Source organism: Dipteris shenzhenensis, chromosome 19, assembly GCF_047967505.1.
Source record: "Dipteris shenzhenensis isolate YYH24624 ecotype China chromosome 19, Dip_SZ_1.0, whole genome shotgun sequence".
Taxonomy (NCBI): domain Eukaryota; kingdom Viridiplantae; phylum Streptophyta; class Polypodiopsida; order Gleicheniales; family Dipteridaceae; genus Dipteris; species Dipteris shenzhenensis.
In genome coordinates, this window is record NC_141614.1 from 41,462,719 (window position 1) to 41,485,791 (window position 23,073).

Sequence of the window (23,073 nt, forward strand, 5' to 3'; positions counted from 1 at the left end):
TTTACCTTGCTGGATCTAAGGGCATTCCCATGCATAGTCATTGTCTATCTCCTAGTTGTTGTAAACCAAGAGTCCTAGGAGTGAGTCGCAAGTTGGGGCCATGTGTGATGCCACATGATGGTGGGCAAGCCATGGAGCATCCCATGTACTACTAGTGAGGGATGAGGTCATCAATTTGTGGGGGGGAATGAAGGACAAATTGATGTAATGGGATCATACCTAGGGTCATAAGGTCTATGGTTGTGAGTGTGTGAACATATGGTGTGTGTAGGTGTGCCTAAGTTAGGTATGACTGATGATGTGTTAGTTTTAGTAGGTGTGAATGAGTGAATCTAGGAGTGTGGTGTGTGATTAAGAGATGATTGTGGATCTAGAGATACTCTCTTGAGCTCACATATGATGTCACACTAGATGTAACTTGTGCCTATATATTGGGCATACCTCTCATGAATAAACTCTCTCCCTTTTCATCATCTTGCTCTCTCCATCTTGTCTCCATGTTATTCCAACACAGTCGTCCTTCCTTGACTGCTTTTCCTACTAGCTGATATCATTTGGATTTGTCTCTGATAGTGCATTCATTTCCATTGAAGATGACTCAATAGTAATTTTTCCACCGTCATTTGCCCAATTGACAAGAGATTTTTGTGAGCTTCGGAACATAGAGTACATCTTTCACCAATCCTTTCATAGCAGTGAAATTGTTCTTTCCCTTGAACTGGATTCGGTGTGTTATATGTAGCGTAGATAACCTTCTTCTGTCCTTCTAATGGTTTCATCTCTGTGAACCATTCCTAATGCTTAGTCATGTGAGATGATCCACCATTGTTGATGTACCAAGGATCCTGATCTGCTTGATCGACTTGATAACTGCATTACCCCTTTGAATTGCAATCTATGTCAAGATACACTATTTTAGTCTTTTGCATATCCTAGCTCCTACTGCAACTAAGGCGCCCTTCAAGAGCACTATCGACAACATCTAAAGCTACTACTAGCCAGCTGCCTCCAAGGACCTTAGCCTCGTAGGACTACAACTGACTTCTTCAAGCCCACGTAGACACAGCCCTGTAGCTCGCAAGCTCCATAAGCTTGTTCACACAGAGGCGCCCACATCTATCACTAGCTGACATAGCGACCTCCACATAGAACGATTGTCTACAATGCTGACCTGCGAGCTCACATAGCAACATCAACAACTACACAACCTCCGACTTGGCTCTACTAGCGCCAACCTCCAAAGCCCATGATTGGCCACGGTGAACGAAGTATTAGCCATACAACGAATGACAACGACCAAGATCCAAATGTATCGCCATAGCTATGACGCTCCTAATGTAGCAACAAGCCTCCAAAGCAATGCCTATCAACGGTATCCGCCTCCAGACGACTGCGACCCTCTACACACGTCCCGTGACTCTAGCTGCGACCACATACGCCCGTGATCTGAGCTCCATGAGCCTTAGCCCAGCACTCGATATCCAACAACTCCAACAAACACAGCGCCCTCCGACCGTCACACTAGTAGCAATGAAGCAAGCCCACACACACACGACCAACCTCACAGCGACTCCACCTGATGGAGTCCGAAACACTGGACAGAATATCAAGATTTCAGAGTATCATCTTCCTGGGGATAGGCTTACCACACGTGGAGATAGGCTTACCACACCTTAGGTCACCGTTTTGACACGTGGCAGAAGAGTCTTATCCTCCTACATCACCTCATCCTTCGACGTCATCATAGCTGGCGATAATGCCACATCAACTGGACCACCACATCAGCACCACAGTTGACCTACCACATCATCCTTATTTGCCACATCATCAACCACATCACTAGGTCCATGCCACCATTCCAGTCACTGCCACATCGGTAGAGATACGCTTACCACACCTTAGGTCACCGTTTTGACACGTGGCAGAAGAGTCTTATCCTCCTACATCACCTCATCCTTCCACATCATCATAGCTAGCGACAATGCCACATCAACTGGACCACCACATCAGCACCACAATTGACCTACCACATCATCCTTATTTGCCACATCACTAGGTCCATGCCACCATTCCAGTCAGTGCCACATCGGCAGACATGTCATCGTTGCCATGTTAGCAATGACTCATGCATGCCACATCATTATCATTGACCGGTCAAACTATCTTGGCCACATCAGCACTGTCACCTCTGCATTGCCAGCTCAGCACTGCCACATGGTAGTCCCTTGGGAGACATAGTAACCTCTTCCATAGGCACTTCATGTGCACCCAACTGCCACATCATCATTGTTCCACAGGCATACCCCTTGCTAGGCACACTCTCTGCATGTGAACCTAATTGCATCTCATCATTTGCACACTCTCTGCGTGTGAACCTAACTGCCCCTCATCATTTGTACCCTTTTTGTCCTTCCGTCTAGATCAAGCCGTATCTCTTGATCCAGGGAGAATTTAAGGGCGCTCCAAAAGGGAAAAACGCTCATTTTTTGTGCTCCACACCCTTGTCACATTAGGTGCATATTTCAACGCAAGTATCACATACTTTGGAGCCTGGTGACAAATCCACTTCTTGCATGCACATCAGCCTCTACATTGATGCATCATACCCAACACCTAAAACGAACAAAGAAAATGAAAATTTTCCTTTTTCATCGCTTGACAGTTGGTCTAGATCATAGTAGTGTAGTTCATCCTTAGAAAAAAGAACTCCAAAGCAGCCAATTGAAGCCATGTCCAAAAATTCCCAAATAGTACCTACTCAGAGTCAGTCCCTTCGCTCACATGCAGTTTCACATCATTACATTTCCTAAAACCCGACCATCACCACTTCAGTGAGAAGACTTAAAATTTTCAAAGGCATTGGCCAATTAATCATCAGTGGAAACAGATTGCACATTTGTTCATTTTGCACTCACACACCACCCTTGTAAAGACTTATAGGCTATTTTTTGGCATTGTGCACATCATTTAAGCCTTGTAAAGCCTCTTGGCTATTCTCGGCATCATTTGCCGCAATCCTTGTAACATATTGGATATATATTGTAGTTCTATCTTCACTGACAGTTCAGATTGCAATTAATTCAGACAGTGATTTTCACAGGCACTCTGAGTACTATCTTGCACCATGTCCACGACTAGCAACCTCAATTTGGAGGCATCTGCTAAGTAGACAATTCCAATTACGGCACATGGAAAGAACGAATGGAGATCATTTTTGTACTTCAAGATAAATGGGAGACCATCAGACGATCCATCTAGTAGTAGCACCACTCCCACCTTTGCCGCAACATGAGCAGCGAGATCAATACCTGTAGCAACAATGTTCGCACCTGCAATAGATCTTGCCATTGCCCAAGCATTGGCAGAATGGCACAAGAAAGACAAATATGCATATCATTTGATCAAGCAGAATGTGCAAAATGTCATGCTAGGATAGCTCAACACAGTGAAGACATCAAAAGAAGCATGGGATATGTTCACAGCTCATTATGAGTCTAAGAACACTTCCAGGATTCTCACATTGAGAAACCAGATAAACCAGAGTTTCCACAACATCAATGAAAATGGTCATGCTTATGTACTCAGGATCAAGGATTACAACAATCAACTTGCAGCAGCAGTATTGCCATTCAGCGGCAAATTCCAACACTGGAAAGAATTACAGTCAATGTTACTTGGTAAAAAACTTAGGACGTAGGCCATTCACGCACGTAAAGGTCATTCCAATGATCAAGCAGTCACAGCTTCTGATAGAAGCAGAGACAGAGGCAGAGTTAGAGGTAGAACATTTTAGCAAAGTGGTCATCATTAACAACAAAGTCATCATCCGCATCAGCATCATCCTTAACAGCATCAGCATCAGCAACCAAGAGGAAATCATTCCAACAGAGGAAGATTCCAAGGACTAGGGTATGCATCCACCAATGTGTCAAACATTCAATGCAATTACTATCATAAGTTTGGACACTAGGAAAGAGATTGTTACAAGAAGCAGTACGACCAAGGCAGTAAATTCAGCAACAATCGAGGGAATTTTTGAGGAAGAGGAAATCATCGCGGTGGACATTCAAGTCACAGTCAAGATTTTAGAAGGGACTTGGCTCAAGGGGTGAAGAATTCTACAATCACTTCACATATGAAGAGGACATATGTAAGAACTCCACTGCAACAAGCTACTACCAAACCAAGCCCAACTACTGGCATATAATAAGTGCCTAATCATTTGCTTCCATCAGCTAGTCCATTAGATTGGTCTGCAATTTGAATCCATTGCCTTCTCTTGAGACCAACTTTGAGCTCGCTCATAGTATGATTTTGCAGTCCTAAGGATGATACAACCCAATCTTGACAAGGATTGCACTAGCCCATGAACTACCCCACTAAAATGCTCACATTGGACAAGTTGACGTAATAACAGCCTAGTCTTGTCAAGGCCCATGATGTGACTACACTAAAATGCTCACATTAGACAACTAGACGTAATAACAAGAGATTGCCAGGTTAAAAGATGTGGGCAAGCTCTAGGCTACAACACCATGCTGAAAGATAAACCTGTGAGAAATCTACGATTGAAACCACAAAGCAACTAGATCTACTAACACATCATTTGCAAGACTTTCACAATTGTACTATAACCACAAATTACATCAGCATTTATACATTTTCTCAGATGCTTGGATAATGGCTTCATATTGAATTTATCAAAAGACATGAGAAGTGAAAGAGTCCAAAGCGCTCGTTCAAGAATCTCCCCATAATCTTAATCAAACTTGCATTTTGTTGAAACCCAAAAAAAATTGACCCACTAGCATGTTCAAACCCGCTAGCTACCTACAATCAAGTAGCATATTAGGCTCCAAGACCTTAAAGCACTAATAGCAAGTGTATACTACCTTGTAACACTCCATCACCTTGGCAAGGGTGGAATCTCATTCAAAGTAACCTTGGGCCACATGGGTGAGTTAACATAAGAAAAAGAAGGAAATAAAGAAACAAACTAATGTGATCCCAAGCCTTCCACATAAGATTTTCCAAGGGACCTAGCTCAAGGGGTGAAGTGGTCTACAATCACTTCACGTATGAAGAGGACATATATAAAACCTCCACTGCAACGAGCTACTACCAAACCAAGCCCAACTACCGGCATATAATAAGTGCCTAATCATTCCTTTCCATCAGCTAGGCCATTATTTCTCAAGATTGGGTCTGCAGCGTTGAATCCATTGGCTAGGAAGAGGATTATAAAGGACTCCTTCCCTCCCTTGAGACCAACTTTGAGCTCGCTCATAGTCTAATTTTGCAGTCCTAAGGATGATACAACCCAATCTTGGTAAGGATTGCAATAGCCCATGATCTACCCCACTAAAACGATCACATTAGACAAGTGGGCTACAGAACCATGCTGAAAGATAAACCTGTGAGAGATCTAAGGTCTAAGGTTGAAACCAGAAATCAACTAGATCTACGTACGCATATCTTTTGCAAGACTTTCACAGCTGTACCATAGCCACACGAATTACATCAGCATTTATACATTTTCTTAGATGCCCGATAATGACTTCATGTTGATTTTATCAGAGGAATGAGAAGTGAACGAGTCCAAAACACATGTTCGAGAAACTCTTCATAATCTTAATCAAACTTGCATGTTGTTGAAGCCCCAAAAAAATGCACTACTAGCATGTTGTTCAAAGCCACTAATTACCTACAATCAAGTAGCATATTAGGCTTCAAGACCTTAAAGCACTAATAGCAAGTGTATACTACCTGTAACAATCCATCACCTTGGCAAGGGTGGAATCTCATTCAAAGTAACCTTGGGCCACATGGGTGAGTTAACATAAGAAAAAGAAGGAAAAAAAGATAACAAAGTAATGTGATCCCAAGCCTTCCACATAAGATTTTACAAGGCACCTATCTCATGGGGTGAGGAGGTCTACAATCACTTCACATGTGAAGAGGACATACGTAAGAACTCCACTGCAACAAGCTACTACCAAACCAAGCCCAACCACCGGCATATAATAAGTGCCTAATCATTCCTTTCCATCAGCTAGTCCATTATTTCTCAAGATTGGGTCTGCAGCGTTGAATTCCTTGCCTAGGAAGAGGATTGTAAAGGACTCCTTCCTTCTCTTGAGACCAACTTTGAGCTCACTCATAGTCTGATTTTGCAGTCCTAGGGATGAAAGTAGATACAGCCCAATCTTGGCAAGGATTGCAATAGCCCATGATCTACCCCGCTAACATGCTCACATTAGACAAGTGGACGTAATAACAGCCCAATCTTGTCAAGGCTTGCTATAGCCCATGATCTACTCCACTAAAATGCTCACACTAGGCAACCGGACGTAATAGCAAGATATTGCCAGCTTAAAAGAGCTGGGCAAGCTCTAGGCTATAGAACCATGCTGAAAGAAAAACCTGTGAGAAATCTAAGGCTGAAACCAGAAAGCAACTAGATCCACAAACGCATATCTTTTCCAAGACTGCCACAGCTGTGCCATAGCCACGAATTACATCGGCATTTGCCAGCTCTCTTTGCACCTGCTCATGGGTTCTTATAAGCAGTGAGCTGACCAAACTAGTGACGTAGCCTCCAAAGGGCTGGTGTGCGGTGGATAGCACAATTGTAAACCTTTTCAAAGATTAATCAAGACTTAATTGCCACAAAAAGGTTAAATATGGTTCAAAAATCCAGGCATGAAATGCATACATATGCAAAACTGAATCGCATACAACGTAATAGGAAAAAATATATCTCTATGAGAATGCACTGGGATAAAAGTACCAAAATTATATTGTTACAAACAGATGCCTGATAATGACTTCCTGTTGATTTCATCAGACTAACAAGAAGTGAAAGATCCAAAAGGAATGTGCGAGAATGTCCCCATAATCTTAATAAAACTTGCAGAGGAACAAACCCTTCAAGGTAGCTGGTTAAAGAAGCACACCCTTGCACTGGCGTTCAACTCTCATTAAGGACAAAAAGCTCTGGGGACGAACAAGAAAAACATTTGTCAGATCAACCGAACTCAAAGAAATCCATGATCCAAGTATGACGGTATCAAGGGAACAAAAATAAAGTGGATTCATGTTCATTCAGTAACATGGAGCAGTCACCGGGTAGTGAAGCCTGTGAAGATGTTTGCTGAACACAAGTCATTATCTTCGTGCATGATACAAAGCCACTGATCAAACCCAAATTTCAGAGATGACCTGATTAGAAAGAAAAAAAACTCAAGCATGCAAAGAAAACACTTAGAATTAACTCTCATCAAAGAAAATCCAAACTGTAACATCTTTTAACATACATTACGTCCTTAAAATGGACTCCCTCTGCAATATACCAACACGAACGCTCTATTTTCGAGTCATATATGAAGTATGAGGCCATCTACAATGTACAATGTACAGAATCTAGAAAGTAAAACCCCAAGAGTTGAATTCTGTGTACAAAAGACTGCCTATGATCATAATCCTTACGCTGTAAACCACTCTTCAAAATATGGCTCCCAGCAAAACAGCTGCTATTGCTCCACTGACCAGTCCAAATAAGAAATTATTGTTCCGTCGGGAGTATTGTGAAGGGGGCGTAGGATATGGCAGGTAAGCTGGCTTAACATAAGAAGCAGGGTAAGACTGCGCATACTTCTCTGATGTACCTGCAGTGTAAGGCATCATTGGACCTGCTGAGCAACGTTGCATGGACATCACCGGGACGCCTGTAGCCGGAGCGCCCGAGCAGTAGTCGAAATCGCCCTCAAAGAAAGCTGGCAAGCTATCTCCCACTAATTTCAAGAACACCCTAATGACGCCGTGAGGCCGCCCAGAAGGCCTATAAAGCTGCAGGGTGAGGATGTCCGCTTCGCCGTTCCCTTTGAGAGCCTTATGCCTGACCAAGTCGTGGAGCAAGAGCTGGGTAGAACCCACAAGGGCGGTGTTGATGGAGCTATGGTTGAGGACCTGGATGGTGAGGGAGGAATTTGGGTCGAGGAGGAAGCGATCGTCGAGGGGGATGAGGAGGCTATCGTTCCAGACGGGATCTGTGCCTGCGCGACGAAGGACGCGGGTGGAATGCTTAGAGAAAGGGTCAACGAAAGCCAGGGCGTAAGGGCTGATCTTGGAGCGAAGGAAGCTCACATTCTTGAGGCCTTCGGCGGCCATGATCGTGAGCTCTATTCTGGGTTGAGCAGCCATGGCGATAGCTCAGGGAGAGGGAGACACACAGAAACTAGATGCAGAGGCTTAAGGGAAGCTCAAAAAAGGGGGAAACGTGCATGGACAGAGGGTTCACATAGCACATTTGTTTACAAGGGAAAACACCCAACACAAACTCTAGCTGCACAAGCTTAAGGCAAGCCAAACAGGACAGGGATAAACATCCACAACATGCTTCTTCCTCTTCACATATCACACATTTCTGTTAAGAGAAACACACAACATTAACACCAGATTCAGAGGCTCAAAGAGGGGAACACAACACCAAATGGAGTGGCTTCTCTCCTCTTCACATTTGTGCCTTCATTTAACTCCCCAAGGAGGTAAAGGAGCACCCCGCACAACACCTAGAAAAGGAAAGGTAAGCAACAACTAGAATGCTTGGCCAGCTACTAAGTATATGGGCCAGCTCCTAACTATATGGGCTATCGTAAGTAGCTAATAATATGCCAGTTGATCTAATGGCTTCGAATGTGCCACATGGCTTCGCATGATTTTAAAGTTTCATAAAACTCTCTAGTGCTGGCCAAGTAAAAATGGTTACTCTCTCTAATTAGAGAGCTCTCGCACCCTCCATCTCCTTTCAAAAAAGCTCTCGTGTAGAGGTCCATTTACCCATGAGCACCAAGCCCTTGAGGTCACCAAGGTTGAGAAGCGAGTTCTGCAAAAAAGAGAGGCTCAATGAGCCAATTGTATCAGGCTACTCCTCTCTTGTCTTGTCACCTTTCATGCGGAATTTAGAAGCAGATTGTGAACTAGCAGCAGCACGTGACAACGGTAGTTGGAGGGGTGAAAGGAGGGGCCATAGCACAACCCATTTTAGTATATCTGGTAGAGCTGTTAAAATAAAAGTTATTGCTTAGAGCGCACTTGCACTTTGAATGAGGACATCACACAACCCATTTTAGTATTATGGAAAGGCAGAGCAAGATTAAGACTGTATTAGGTAGAGTGTATCATAGACTAGCTCTATTTTAAACAAGTACAGGAACAAGAATAAGACATATATCTGACCACTTTGCTTAGAATGGTGCATTGCTTATAATCACATAAGACATATACATGACTATAATGTGCATTTTATTACTAAGAATGAGGTATTAGAAAGACACATACAAAAACTAGAGCATCCATTTTTTATTAACACCTACACATAGGAACCCTCCACGTTTTCAGCTTTGACAACTACATGCATCGATATAACCACCTTTGAGCTTTGTTCCCACTATAATTGTCACATCCCCTTAGGGAAGATAAGAGACACGAGACACGGAGGGGGAAGAACAAGGAAGAACGAGAAGGTGGAAGAATGAGGAGAAGAAGAGAAAACGAACAAAAAGATATATAATAGCAAAATATTGCCTCCAATGCTACTAGAAATAGAGTAGGAGGCAAGACAAGGAAAGAACAAGTAGGGGGAAGGATAAGATCAAAGGAAGAAGAAAAAGTCAAGGGGCAAGCCCCAAGGGTTAAAATCAAAAGGGCATGCCCATTTTTAAAACCCCCCAAAAAATTAGCAAAACACCCTTTTTAGGAGGACAAGAATTGAAGATTGCTTCCTGAAAGGCCTCTCCTCCTATGCATCTATCAACACAAGGACATGTGTTCACAACACCCTGATCGTGCATTTTGTAAAAGCCCAATAGCATTAGTTGCCAAGCTTTGTTAGTGGCTCGCTATAGATGGTGAGGTGGGATATAGGAATGACAATTGATGATGATCTATAGGGCCAAAGGGAAGAAGTCACCACATAAGACTCACATAAAGCTAAATCATATTAATGTTAGCAACATCTTGGCATGATCACTAGCATCATAAGGCAATCTTATTAAGCTAAATCTAGCATGCATTTTTTGTGCATCCTATTCAGCACAACATATAACCAAGCCCATATAAAATCAACTAGCTTACAAGCATTGCTCCACCCTTGATACTTACAACTAATAATCATTGTTACCTTTGTCACACATATATGCCATTAAGATCTCACATATGCACATAAATTCAACTTATTATTATTTCTTTGCACCCTTTTCAAGTTCTTCTTTGTGATGGGGCTTGATTCTCCACGAGGTTATTAACTCATGCATCATAATTCCTTTCTCAATAATGTGACTAGAACACTCAAGTATGCTCTCTCTATTATAAGATTTATCCCACTTGTAGCTCATTGCATTGTTTTTAAATTGAGGGCTCATTATGCCTCCAAGAAACAAAATATCAAGGCACTTAAGTATGCAAAAAGAATAGTGTGTTTATTTTGCTAGAATTTTTGAACATTATGTAACATAGCATAACATTGTGTGCCTTCACCTTTGATTGAAAACATGACTCGTGGACAATGATGTTGATAGTGACCACCTTCCAAAGACAAGAACCATATAATAGAATTCCTTTTCCAAGAAATGTTCAAGTGGCCTAAGGAATATGATGTATGTGTGTACATGTATGTGCCTATGCCTATGCATGTAGAGAGAGAGAGAGAGAGAGAGAGAGAGAGAGAGAGAGAGAGAGAGAGAGAGAGAGAGAGAGAGAGAGAGAGAGATGAATCTAGGGAGTTTCTCAATTGCCAATCTTCTTTAAGAATGTGGCTCCATTGTAATAACATTGTAGAGCTACACTTATTTTTTACAATCATTTATTACTTGGCATTGTATGGAGACACATACTAATTATATAAGCTTATAGTAGCTGGCCATTTAGATAACAAGAAGAATATATATAATATCATAAGGAATTAGATCGTCATGATCTTGGGGTTCACTACTTTGAAAACCCTATATAACATGTTATTCAAGTGGTATTATTAAAATCCCTTTTTTGTAAATCGTAAGGGTTTAAACTCACTCCTTTTTTTATACAACTTATGAATTCTTTCAATATCCCAATTTTAAAACCCCTTCTATAATTTCTTTTTAAAGTAATTTGAATTTTCTTGTTTAAAAACATGTTTTGTTGAAACCACGTGCTATATGTACATATGTTGAGAGACCCCCCCCTCACATACCATGGTCATGATAGATGCCTAAGGGACACATTTGGTCTATCTCTATAGGATGCCAATTGCTTTGCCATACTAATAGTGCATGATAAATAGTGCTTTATGGTAGTATTGTGCACATCTGACTCCATCTTCTACCATATCAAATTGTATAGATAATCAGCAAGAGTTACTAGTGGTCATTCAATTTGTACATTCGCATTGGTTGGGCTCATGTTGAAGTTGTCAAGGTGCTAGCATGTGAAGATTGCCCACGATGGGGTCAGCACTCCACTACTTCGACTTAGCTACTATGGATGTTTGTCCATTTCCCAATCAGAAGTCATGGGGACCCTTAATCTTTACAACTTTTATCACAACTTTATTCCTTTAATAGACCATAACTTAACAAAGCCCATTCCTTGACTCATTTCATTTGGCAATGCACTTATAGTTTTTAATTTTTGGCATTTCATTGTGTGAGATCTTCCCTTGTGTAAGCTTGCATCAAGCATATGTTGCCTATTTTCTTTAGCAATACAACCTAAACCACTTCCTTTAGCAATACAACCTAAAACATAGTTTTTAATCTTTGGCATTTTACTGTGCGAGATCTTCCCTTGTGAAGACTTGCATCAAGCATATGTTGCCTATTTACTTTAACAATACAACCTAAACTACTTCCTTACGCAATACAACCTAAAGCACTTCCTTCTCCTTTAAGTCAAGGAGCTCAATTAAAGTGGTTGCACAATTAACACCATCTTAGGTATTGCTCTTCTTGGTTGCAACTTAGGCTTTGACTTAGCCTGGAAAAAATTATTCTCTTAGGTAAAGGATAGTTTCCTCGTCATCTTTTGAGAAAAATTAGCACAATAAATCGTTAAAGCCACAACTACTAATACATGTCATGCTTTCAAATCTTGGGCATCTTTGGCATTCAGTTGATGGGTTGTTGATCAAGTAGAAAAGGGAGGAGAGAGTGGAGATGAAGGAGAGATGGCATAGTTAGAAAGCACACACATATCTCACACATTTATGACCAATTGTACACTAAATTTATCAAAAAAGATGAATATTTACAAAGTCCATTAGGGTTAGAATTAGAATTAGTGCATCTCGACGTTAAGTGAAGTAATCACAAATGTACATGATGTTGAGATTGCTCCATAACACCTTGCCTCAAAGTCAAAATCGTGAAGTAGGATGGTATGCCTTTATTAACATATCTTTCTATGTGCTTTGCAAACCTATGTCTCAACAGGTCACTTTCCTAAGTTCTCAACACCAATACTCACTTAGCCTTTTGTCCTTATCGTAGCTCTCTCCGAAGAGACACATCCCAAAGTGAATTCATCTTAGGAGGTACCTACACATTCTTCAATACCTAACTAACACTCTCCTCTTAGCTTATCTCAAACCACTCTTGAATTGAGTTACTTAATTTATTAGCATTCAAGAAAAAGCTCATCTACCAATTTTCTCAGGTTGATCATTCTAGGCTTAGAACGTCTTACTCTTGCACTTGTAGTGCACTTGTAAGATATTACCGACCAGAATCGCTTCCTCTCCTTATAAAATGACCATTACATGAAGTTCACAAACTCCCTCATGAGAGACCTTTAGACTCTAGGAAATCAAACAAGTGGGAAGAAACTGGAAACATGGATGGAAGCCATAAAGCTAGCTAGAAACTCAAACACAAGGCTACAACAAGCACTAGCTTCAAACAAAGGAGCAAGCAAGCGTACATGCACTAGTAAACCAAATAGCTAAGTAAGCTTAAACCAAGCAATAAGCTTATGAATGAGATACTAGAAGAGAAAACATGAGAAGGAGAGAGGAATTCCAACAACTTGGGCTAGATGAACTTTTGTTATTCCTCTTTGAGAAAGGATTATATACAAAAGTTGTTTCTAGGGTTAACCCACAATCCTACCATTTTTTCCCCTCTAAGAAAAAAATATTTGATGCAATCCTAACCAGCAAAATCTATCCTAAAGTCCTTGTCTATCATGGGTGTATAGCTCAAAGCCTCAAAATGATAAGTCGTCTAAATATAGGGTTGAGCGCTACAAAACTACCCCTTGGGATAGCTTGAGGGCAATCCCAAATTGTTTTGCTAGTTTTGTTATCAGTTTCCCCTTATAGTTTAGGGTCCATTCCCTTGTATTATTAGTACTACCAAAATTCAAGCCAGAGAGAGCACACATTGATGATTATTTTGATCATGGCATATTAGTTCTATTGGAGGGAGCACATCTATGATGGTTGTTTTGCTCATGTCATATTAGTTCTATTAGATGGAGCACACATATGATGGTTGTTTAGCTCATGGTATATTAGCTCTATCAAAGAGATGACACATAGAATGGATTCTTTGATCATTACACATTGTTCTATTAGAAAGAGCACACATATGATTGTTGTTTTGATCCCTAGGGGGGGTCAATGATGTCATAAACAAAGGAAGGGTGAGTCATCAAGAGACTCAGGGCTACAGAATGGATCATGAGACCAAGAGATTGACACATGATATGCATTTTTTCCTTGGTCAAGGTGCTATATCATGGTTGCAAACAAACAAAAGCAAAATTTAGGGCACTCACTATAGGTGCATGTGAGGCTATATGGCTCAAAAGACTATTGTCAGAAACAGATTACTTTGATGAGTCAAAGCCAACAACAATATACTATGATAACCAATCGGCTCAAGAAATCTAGTATATCACTCTAGAACAAAGCACATTGATGTTAGAGAGCACTTCATCATAGAAAGAGTGTTACTTGGTGATATCACACTATAGCATTGTGATAGTAAAGAGAATGTTGCACATATCTTTACCAAACCACTCGATAAAGAGCTTTTCGAGAAACACCGACTTGATGCAAAGGAAGGACATTCCCATTAAAGGGGTGTGATGGAATGTAATGCTTAGTCCTTCTTCGATTCCCTAGAATCATCATCTTGAGGGAAGCCCTACTTCATGATGTTGATCTTGAGGGAAGGTGTTGAGAGTTCACGCTCAACATCATGTGATCGTGTGTGCATAGCACCATCACGTGATCATATGTGCATAGTACTAACCCAAAAGAGTGCTATAAAGGAAAGAGTTAGATGCCCTAACACTAATCCTAAACTGGTTTGTATATCTTCTACATTTTCAACTAGATCTAGTGTACAATTAGTCATTTGTAGTGTGCTCTCTAGCTGTGCCCTCTTTCCTCATCTCCACTCTTCTCCTCTCCCCTCTTCATATTTTGTCAAAGGCAACAGCAAAAAAAATCCTTTTAGTAGGATATTGGTGGTCAATCATTTGGGAAGAATCTTACAACAATGTGAAAAGATGTGATGTATGTCAAAGAACAATTAAACCCCAGCGTAAGGACTTCAACCCCCTGATAACAGTTGTTGCACAAAAACCATTTGAAAAATGGGGGATTGATTTTGTGGGATTGATACATCGAGCTGCAAAGGGAATACATGAAGGCTACATCATTGTGGCCATGGACTACTTCACCAAATGGGTTGAACCTAAAGCAATAAAAAAATGCCAAAAGCACAACAAAGTTCTTGTATGAAAATATGATTACACGTTTGGATGTCCCATCGAAATTTTGTCAGATAGAGGCACACATTTTGTCAACGAGGTGATCAATGAAATTTTTTTGGGCTTTATGATTATCCATAGAAAAAGATCACACCTTACTATCCCCAAGTAATGGACAAGATGAGTCCACTAATAAAGTACTATGTATTGTCCTCACCAAGATAGTGGAACCCAAGAAATCTAACTAGGCATAAAAGTTTAATGCAACCTTATGGGCATATCGAACCATACTCAAGATTAGTGCAAGATTTACACCTGTATAATTTATGTATGGCCTTGAATGAGTGGTCCCACTTGAATTTGTAATACCAAGCCTACACATAGGAGTACAAGAATGCATGGGAGACCATGAGTCCCTCAAGGAAAGACTCTATCAATTGGAGAATCATACAGAGACAAGGGTAGTAGCATACCATGCCATTATAGCAAAAAAATGAAGAAGGAAGGCATGGTTTGATAGAAACCTTAAGCATAAGGAGATCAAGGAAGGCGACCTGGTAATGCCAAGGTCCATAAGGGCAAGCTCAAATATCTAGGTCACGGGCCATATAGAGTTAGAAATATGAATTCGATTGGCATTTTGCTACTAGAAACATTGGATGGAGTACATATCACCTCGACAATCAAGGAGAGTCAACTAAAGTGCTACTACCTTGCTCGACAATAATGAAGATTTGGGAGCCCAAATTTTCTCTAGCTACTAGCATTAGATTGTATCATGAGCACTCACTTGCATATGTATGTTTTTTCTACATATAGGTAGATCTAATAAATTCAACCTATGGCTCAGAGGTGATGATCAATGAGTCCTAGCTACACTATGGAATCCCTAGCAAATTAAGCATATAGGAGGAACTCCTGCATCACTAGTCATGCATAGAGCACTCACACGTTTTGAGCACCATGAATACATTGCACAAATAAAAGCCCCAAGGGAAACTTGATTTTGTCCACACTCATGGCACCCTCATCATAAAAAGAGTAAAATGCATTAGCCACAAACAAAAGAAACATACACTATTGGCACATGATACTCTTGACATGTGGCACTATTGGCACAAGGTACTATCAAATTGGGACCTAATTTATGTGTGCAAATACCAGGATGAGGACACTCATTAGGATGGGGAAAACTCCTACATCACCCATCGGCAAAGCAACACTGCACCAAATGGCCCAAACCTCAAGATTGACATCCCAAATCATCGACCTAAGAAGGGCAAGATTTAGAATCACCAACCCATATGTTAACTCGAAAACCACAATGGATGGTGGTTTGGGATAGTTACAATGATGATAAGATTAATCCCACATGCCAAGAAGAGATACCACAAGCCTTGGAGATCTTGGAGTCAAGAGAATTGGAGGTAAATCCATTGACTATACAGAATAATGAGCAAGATCATTGTGATGTTTGAGCCAACAAGGAGACAAATACAACTTGTATGTGCCAAGAGTTTCCATGCTCAAGATATCAGATGTTGATGCATTCAACTTCTTATAGTCCAGGGGACTAGGAACCGTTTTTGAGAAGCTACAATCCTTCCTACCAAAACCCTCTATGACAAAATACATCATTCAATTCCTTATGCCATATCAAACCAGAGAGTTGGAGAAGGATAAGCATTTCACAATGACACATAATCAAAAGCCTATACACATCTATCTCAATAGATCAACAATGTAGGAAGCTTTCTCATTTCAATATTTACAAGAAAAGTACCCAATGAAACATTTGTATGCAAGATTCTCAAAAATTCTGGACTGGTTCCCACATGGCACAAAGTCACAAGGTGGGGGAATATGGCACCATGATACGATTAACGGCCCAATATACAAACAAGCAGCCAGGTTTGTTGCTGAAACTTTCAATCATACAAGAGTGCAAAAATAGGTCATGTCAGTAAAAACTCTTACATTCCTTGGTAGACAAAAAATATAGGATTGGGGGCTCAACACATATCCATGCTGCTAATGAAATATGTATGCACCTTCCATAATGGCAAGAGCTACATCTCCCATCTACTACCCATTATCATTGCATATGAGATACAACAAGAGGAAGAGTCTACACCACTCTCAATATAAGAAATAGAGGACTTTGATGCATTCATATTATCTCTTGAATGGGAACTAGAGGCCCCACCCACTCTAAATGGGGATGACATAGAGGGACAACAATCAGAACAAATTAATGAGGTTGACTATGTGGGACTCCACAAACAAATGTTGCAACTTAGTTTAGAATTGCTACCACAATAGCCAACATAGATCTACTCAAGGGAAGACATACAAGAGGAAACCACACCTCATAAAGGTTTCACTAGTGGAATGAATAGTGTGTCTCTACAAGAATCACAATTCAACAATATCGTCAACTCTGTTGCTCCATTGCCGCCACCACAAAACAAATCTAGTGACACTCTATAGTAGGATTCCATTTAGGATAAAGATTAGGGTGCAACATGGGTGCATGGAATCCATATATATAACCAATACAATCAAGGCAATCCCACATTTCACATCATACAACATGATAGTCAATGATTGCAACAATGGTCAGAACTATTTACTAATATGGCATCGGATGAATAGCAACAAAAAATCATAACAACATATATAAATCAAAATCGAGCATGGTTTGTCAAAATAGATGGATAAAATATTCATGTACAATTAAATCTTTGACATTGTATGAATGAGTAACATGGCCCATCTACAACAATGGAAAGATAGATGATCCCATCACTGCTGTAAACAAAGTTGCAGAATGTAGAGATTGAGATTCAAAAGCTCAAGGAAAGCTCGGCTAACAAAATGCAACAATAGATCCTTGTACAAATTTCTCTAGAAGAAAGTAGGAAGGATCCATTACAAATCACAATATCCCTACAACAAAAACACATTTAGCTATCAGATGCCTTGAGCAGTAAGGAAGACATAGATAATTCCCTCTACCAAATGAAAGTCTCTTGTGATGAAATAAAAAAAGAAATACTGCACTTAAAGGAAATCCTAATGCTTAAAGATGATCAAATCCATGCCACAACAAACACAAACACTAAGTTGCAAAAAAGTCTCATAGACCCAAGACATCAAGTCCAAGGCCTATACTAGGAATGTAAAGCATTATGAATGCCAATGTAGAAATTCATGCTCAAGAACAAGAGATATTGCAACTCTGAGTACTTAATGATTAATTGCTAGGATAGCAAAAAGCAACTTAACAATTCAACAATCTAAAAGTTGCCTATACCTCAACGCTTAGTAAGTATAAAGAAAAATGTGTAGAGTTGTAGGGTCAAAAGGCAATAATCTCCAAACTGGAGCCTTATTGCAGTCCTTAAGCAAGAGGTTCATCTCAAAGGATGATCTCAAGTTCAGTCGAGACACTTGCAACTCCAAGATTCTACATGAAGTATTTGATCTTGATTGGACAAGACAGTGAGCACAAATACTCTCCACGATCTATGCCAGAAAATGGATGAGGATGAGAGAAATGTGTTATGTCTCTTAGTTCATGCAAATCTCATATTAATAAAACCTAATGCAATGCTTATATATGAATACATGATCAGAAGTCCTCTTCGGGTAGTGGTGGGACTCTTATCCCTACTGCAAATAGCTCCATCACACTCCCTGGGGTATAATTCCAAGCCACATCCAACCTTGAAGCTGACTATGCCTTCAAAAATCAACAAATGTCTATTTGAAGAATATGTGGTCTACCTTAAATCAACAAAGGTCTATCTGAAGAATAGGTGGTCTGCCTTAAATCTAATCTTCCCTATCTTATAAATATCTTTTCAGATCTTATCACATCCCTCCCTAACTCTAGTACCATACTCCATACCTTTCTTGAGATCCATGCTAACCCATATTCCTTACCATGCCATTTTGCTCATGCCTCTCAGCCCTTCCTACTAATCTAGGAGTCTCAATCCTACCATCCAATATAACACATATCTTTTTTCCACCACTTGAAAGCACTTCCCTAGAGGATCATCAAGTTGCTAAAACCAATTTCCCTACTCTTTCTCCACTTCCCACGAACTTCCCTCCTTCTCCCTTCTCTAATTCACTACTTGCTTCCACCTCATGTCTCTTCCCTATAACCCTCCAAGACCACATATTCCTCAAACACCCATTGATTTTCCAAAGTAAGTGATAATCAACAATTCTAACCATGAGTTTACAATCTGGATAATCAAATTGAACACCCACATGAGAGTTGGATAATGATATAGATAGATTCGAATGCTTTGTAATACCATAGGAGTATTTTGGAGGCAGTCACGAGGAGGATGAGACCTCTCAAGGATTTCCATGCACATTTGCCAAGGGAAAATCACTCCAGACATAAGTGACAAATTGGAGCCACAACCCACATGGCAAAGGCTAAAGATATTTAGAGAAAAATAAATCCTTGAGTATTTACAAAGCACCATCTCCCTTTTGAACGCATCCCACATTGGTTCAGTGTTCAAGCTCACTTATGATTCATGTGATCAATATCCATTGCATCCATGCTCCCATACACTACCATGTTCTAGCATGCCCTTATCGTTGCACTCCCTCCTTGTGTCTCCTCTTTCCTCTTCCTCCTCCCATGTTCTCCTCATCCCTCTTACTCCTCCTCCTCCCTTCTCCTCCTCCCTTCAACTCCCCCTTCCTCCCTTGATCCTCCTTCTCAACCCTTTACCCCTTGAAGTTGTGAAGGAGACTAGCTTTCCACTCCAATACCTCAAGCTCCTCCTAAACCTTGTAGCCCTCTCTAAACCCTAGAACTCCTAGTTAGATCCCTCAACCCTGTCCACTTTCTAAGCCTAGCAACCCCCTTCTAAACCCTTGAACTCCCATGGAGGTGCAAGCCTCCATTAATCATTGTGATCAAGCCCCCTATGCATGAGGGCTACTTTCCATACTTTAGTCTACACTTGTCTCCGAAATATGACCCGAGGACTTATGCTACACTTGTTAACACCTATGCTACAATGAGCAATGACATGACTGTAGGTGACCAACACCCTTAGAATCTGGATTTGATAGAGATAGTGACAATAGTATTAAGCGTCATTGTTCACCTCAAACTTTTCTTGGAGAACCTTCCATTCCTTTACTGATGTTTTGGTGAGTTGTATATGTGGAATGAATCCTTATATAGTAGGTCCAATGATGAGTGCTAGGGCATTCGCCATTAGGGGAATTTCGGACACAGAAAGGGCCTCTTGGATTAAGCCCTTAAGATTTATGAAAGGGAATTTTGGACTCAAAATGGGCCTCAGATTTGTGATCAGCAAACCAACCAGTGGGAAGGCTTGGCACTAAAAGAATGGAGGATTCCATATTGGCCTCTCATTGGTGGAGAGACCTCCTTTGGTCCCCTCTAAGCTCCCACTTGACTCTCTCTTGCTCCCACCACTACTTGGGGCATTTACTCCCCCCTTGAATTTTGGTTAGTCCCCCTACCTTCATTCCTCTCTTGGTGGGCCTCAAATTCACAAAATTATTTCCCATAAAAAAGTTTAGAAAATTGCAAATGTGTCCCCACCCCCCAAACACCTCCTTGGAGTCCCCCTAGACTATCACCATTGACTCACAATCTTCCTCCCAGCCTCTTCCTCCTCCCAACCTCCTATGAAGAGAGTGGGAGAGAAGGAAGGAGTCTCACTTGCAGCTTTCTCACATACACAATGGGGGAATATACACAAAGGTGGAGGTTGAAAGCAATTTTCCTCTTCTTAGTTGTGAAAGCCAAAAGAACTCTCTTAGTACAAAAGAATAGGTGAACCCTATATGTGGGTCTCAAACCAAACTCAGCTAACTAAGGTGGCATACTAACTGAGTCACTAACTAGAGTACATAAAGATAGCTGTCATCCAACTATTATTCATGGGCGGTGTACCAACCGCATCTGCAGCTAACAAGTTGGTAACATAAATGCACAACGGTCACCCTGGCATATCACCAGTGGAGCTCGATATCTCAACACTCCCCCTCGAGCTCAATCCCAATTCTTGCACACCAAGTAGGTCTCTGAACTTGTGTAGCTTCTCTGCGCCCAATGCCTTCATGAATATGTCAGCTACCTGATCCTCTATGCTAACATAAACTAGATCAATAAGACCTACTAGAACCTTCTCCCACACATAGTGATAATGCACCTCAATAAGCTTTGTTCTAGCATGATAGACTGGGTTATTTGCCAAGTGTATACTGCTCATATTGTCACAATAAATGACAACTGGCCCATCTGTAGAATGATGCATATCATAAAGTAGCTTATGCAACCAAGCTACCTCACATGCAGCCATTGCTGCACCCTTGTACTCAGCCTCTGTGCTCGACAAGGCAACTGTAGGCTGTTTCTTGCTACTCCAAGTGACTGTAGCACTCCCAAAAGAGAACATATATCCACTTGTAGATCGCTATCAGAAATACTACTAGCCCAATCAGCATTAGTGTATCCATGCAACTGTATCTGAACCCCAGTCTCATAAAATAGTCCATACTGCAATGTGGACTTCACATACCTCAGTATGCGTCTAGCCGCATCCAAATGCGGTTTCCTTGGAGCCTGCATAAACTGACCTACCAACCCAACAGCATAGCTTAAATCTGGCCTGGTAATAGTCATATAAATCAAACTTCCTACTATGCATCTATACATAGTAGGGTCTTCCAGAAGCTCACCTGCATCTGTGCTCAACTTCACATTCTGCTCCAAAGGAACTAAAATAGGCGTACAGCCTGTTATCCCATATTTGGGCAGCATGTCCAATCCATACTGCCTCTGCAAGAGCCATATCCTACTTGTGGATCTAATCACCTCAATGCCCAAGAAGTAACACAGCTCTCCCAAATCCTTCATCTCAAACTTCTGCTTCAATAGCATTTTCACATGAAGGATATCTTCATCACTATCACCTGTGATGATCAAATCATCAACATAAATGACAAGCAGCATAATGCCTTTCTCTGTTTTTCTCACATAAAGAGAGAAATCTGCCTTGGAAATCTGAAAGCTAATAGTGACAAGATACTGTCCTATCTTGTCAGACCATGCTCTGGGTGCTTGCTTCAAGCCATACAAGGCTTTCTTCAACCTGCAAACAAACTCATGATGAACAGCATGAACCTAACCTGGTGGCTACTCCATATAGACCTCTTCTTGCAAATCACCATGCAAGAAAGCATTCTTTACATCCATCTGATGTAAAGACCATCCCTTTGATGCAGCCATAGCAATGACTGCTCTTACAGTTGCCATCCTTGCAACTGGACTGAATGTTTCTTCATGATCAATGCCATATGTCTGTGCATACCCCTTGACATCTAATCTTGCCTTGTATTTGTTCATAGAACCATCTACATTGTGCTTCACCTTATAAACCGCTTGTAGCCAATTGCATTCTTGTCTTTAGGCAAAGGCACCAATTCCCATGTAGCATTTGCTTCCAAGGCATCCATTTCTTCATCCATGGCTTTCTCCCATTTTTCTTTTCCCATGGCTTGCTCAAAAGAAGTGGGTTCTGGTTCATGTATCACTTTGACCATATAGGCATAGTGAATGGCTGTGAATCCATCATATTTTAGCCTATCCACAGGATACCTCGCTCTAGTAGACCTGTGCAAAATAGGCTCACTACCAGGTGCTCTCAAAACATCCCTTGTCTTCCTTACTCCAGGTGTAACAATAGAAGGAATACCCAACTCATCATCAAGGCTCTGTTGTGAGCCATTGGATTCACCATCCACATTGCATTGCTTTAAGGAGATCCTCCTAATCTCAATTTTCCTGTCCATGGCGAAGTATGTGAACTACTACTAGAGGACACTATAGTTCCACTAATATTTTGTGATTGTTGCTGTGAATTATGTGCAGCATTACCATTTTGTGCATCTACATCATCAATCACATTTACTGGTTTATATCAGCTACTCATCTCATCAAAAACATCATCTTTGCTCACTGTAAACTTACGAGTAAAAGGGTTATAACATCTATACCCTTTTCGCTGTAGAGAATAACCAATAAAGATGCACTTCTCAACTTTTGGTTCCAACTTGGATCTCAACTCATTTGGCACATGAACATAGGCAATGGAACCAAAAACTTTCAAATGAGAAATATCTGGTTTCCTACCAGTATACCTCTCCTCTGGCGTCATGCCATGTACTGCTGTAGTAGGAGTCCTGTTCATTATGTAGACTGCTGTAGCAACTGCTTCAGCCCAATAATAATCTGGCAGGTCTTTT

The 23,073-nt window shown here is 40.9% G+C and overlaps 1 protein-coding gene across 1 annotated transcript; it reads right to left on the bottom strand.

Moving 5' to 3' along the window:
* Positions 1 to 7,269: 7,269 nt before the first annotated feature.
* Positions 7,270 to 8,432, bottom strand: LOC147890487 (protein SRC2-like). The gene has a single exon (XM_087390718.1). It carries the CDS (start codon positions 8,200 to 8,202, stop codon positions 7,504 to 7,506), a length of 699 nt encoding a protein of 232 aa, XP_087246844.1. The 5' UTR covers positions 8,203 to 8,432; the 3' UTR covers positions 7,270 to 7,503.
* Between the last annotated feature and the right edge of the window lie 14,641 nt (positions 8,433 to 23,073).

Coding starts and splice junctions, on each gene's coding strand:
- LOC147890487 (XM_087390718.1), bottom strand. CDS start 8,202: ATGGCTGCTCAACCCAGAATAGAGCTCACGATCATGGCCGCCGAAGGC.